The sequence below is a fragment of the Mytilus californianus genome, unplaced genomic scaffold (genome assembly GCF_021869535.1).
Source record: "Mytilus californianus isolate M0D057914Y unplaced genomic scaffold, xbMytCali1.0.p SCAF_6, whole genome shotgun sequence".
NCBI lineage: Eukaryota > Metazoa > Mollusca > Bivalvia > Mytilida > Mytilidae > Mytilus > Mytilus californianus.
The window spans coordinates 116,909,957-116,911,282 of record NW_026262712.1 but is presented as its reverse complement, the minus strand read 5'-3'; the positions used below and the strand labels follow the sequence as shown (position 1 = coordinate 116,911,282).

At 38.2% G+C, this 1,326-nt stretch overlaps 1 protein-coding gene across 1 annotated transcript; it reads right to left on the bottom strand.

Moving 5' to 3' along the window:
• LOC127706742 (uncharacterized) lies at nt 1-795 on the bottom strand. Its single transcript, XM_052211402.1, has one exon. The coding sequence runs from the start codon at nt 793-795 to the stop codon at nt 1-3; it is 795 nt and encodes a 264-aa protein (XP_052067362.1).
• Nucleotides 796-1,326: the final 531 nt, after the last annotated feature.

Sequence of the window (1,326 nt, the reverse complement as noted above, 5' to 3'; positions counted from 1 at the left end):
CTAGTTTAAAGGTTTGCCTTTGACATCAGTGTTGGCTCGGCATCCTCTGGCAATGTGCGAGTCTCTACCACAACGGTAACATGTAATAGGTTGAGTTCTATAACTGTTGTCTGATGTTGACTGATGTTGATTCTGACCAAAACCTCTGCCATAACCTCTACCATAACCTCTGCCATAACCTCTTCCATTACCTCTTCCATAACCTCTATCTCCTCTACCACCTCTATTATAACTTCTACCTCTAAACTGGTTTTGATTTAATGTCTGTTGGTACGGTTGTGGTTTTGTGTCTTGTTGTTGTTGATTTGGTTGATCTTGTTGCTTATTTGGTTGTCTAGATTCTAGCTGTTCAAGGCGTGTGTTGATTTGCTTTAGTGTTGCAGCAAGTTCAGATTCCTCCTCTTTCTCATTAGCAATGGCCTGTTTTGATGTTGCTTTCACCTTTGGTAGTTCATCAAGATTATGTTCTTTCTCAATCCTCCTCAAAGCTACACGTAATTGATCAAATGTCTTAAAGCGTTCCTTCTCATAGTGGCTTATATGCTTCATATCTGGTTTAAGTCCTTTCCAAAGCATGTCATGCGTCATAGTATCTGCCTGTGGCTTGCTGACTTTCCCTGAATGGATGGCTTTATCAAGTATTCCTTCAAAGCGACAACTCCATGCTGAAACATCCTCGGTTTTTTTCTGCTTCGCATTGTAAAAGTCACTCATGATGGTTTCAAGTTCATTGCCAAAAACACTTTCCATCTTGGTCATGATCTCAGTCAATGATGCATCTGCTCCTAAACGCATTGCTACTAATCCTGCTTCACCACGCAAAGCTCTACGTATGGCTTGGATGATAGCTTCCTCTGAGTGGATCTTATCCTTCATGAGTCCAAGTACCTCATATTTCCAAAGCTCATATGTTGTTTCACCTCCTTTCTTTTCACTACTACCAGAGAAGATGTTAATTCTAGGTGGCTGAGTATAATGTGATGATGTTGATGATTATGGTTCCGTCTTAATAGTTTGCTTCTGTTTCCCCGTCTGTAGTGTTTCCATTGCATAAGCCTCAATCCATTGTTGTAATGCCTCAGGTGTATCCGCTTTTGGTTTTATATGCATTTCCTTCAAGGTGTCGACTAGCTGTTGGTAATCCTCATCGGCCATGATGTCAAAATATGAATGAATCTACAATAAAGATATTCTAAATCTACAAGAAATATAATAAATATTAGCACCTACAAATAAAACAAAGTTATCTGAAATAAATATAGAAAAAAAATTAGTATCCTACAAGAAATAGTAAATAAATGTTAATAATCTGCAATAAAGACAAAA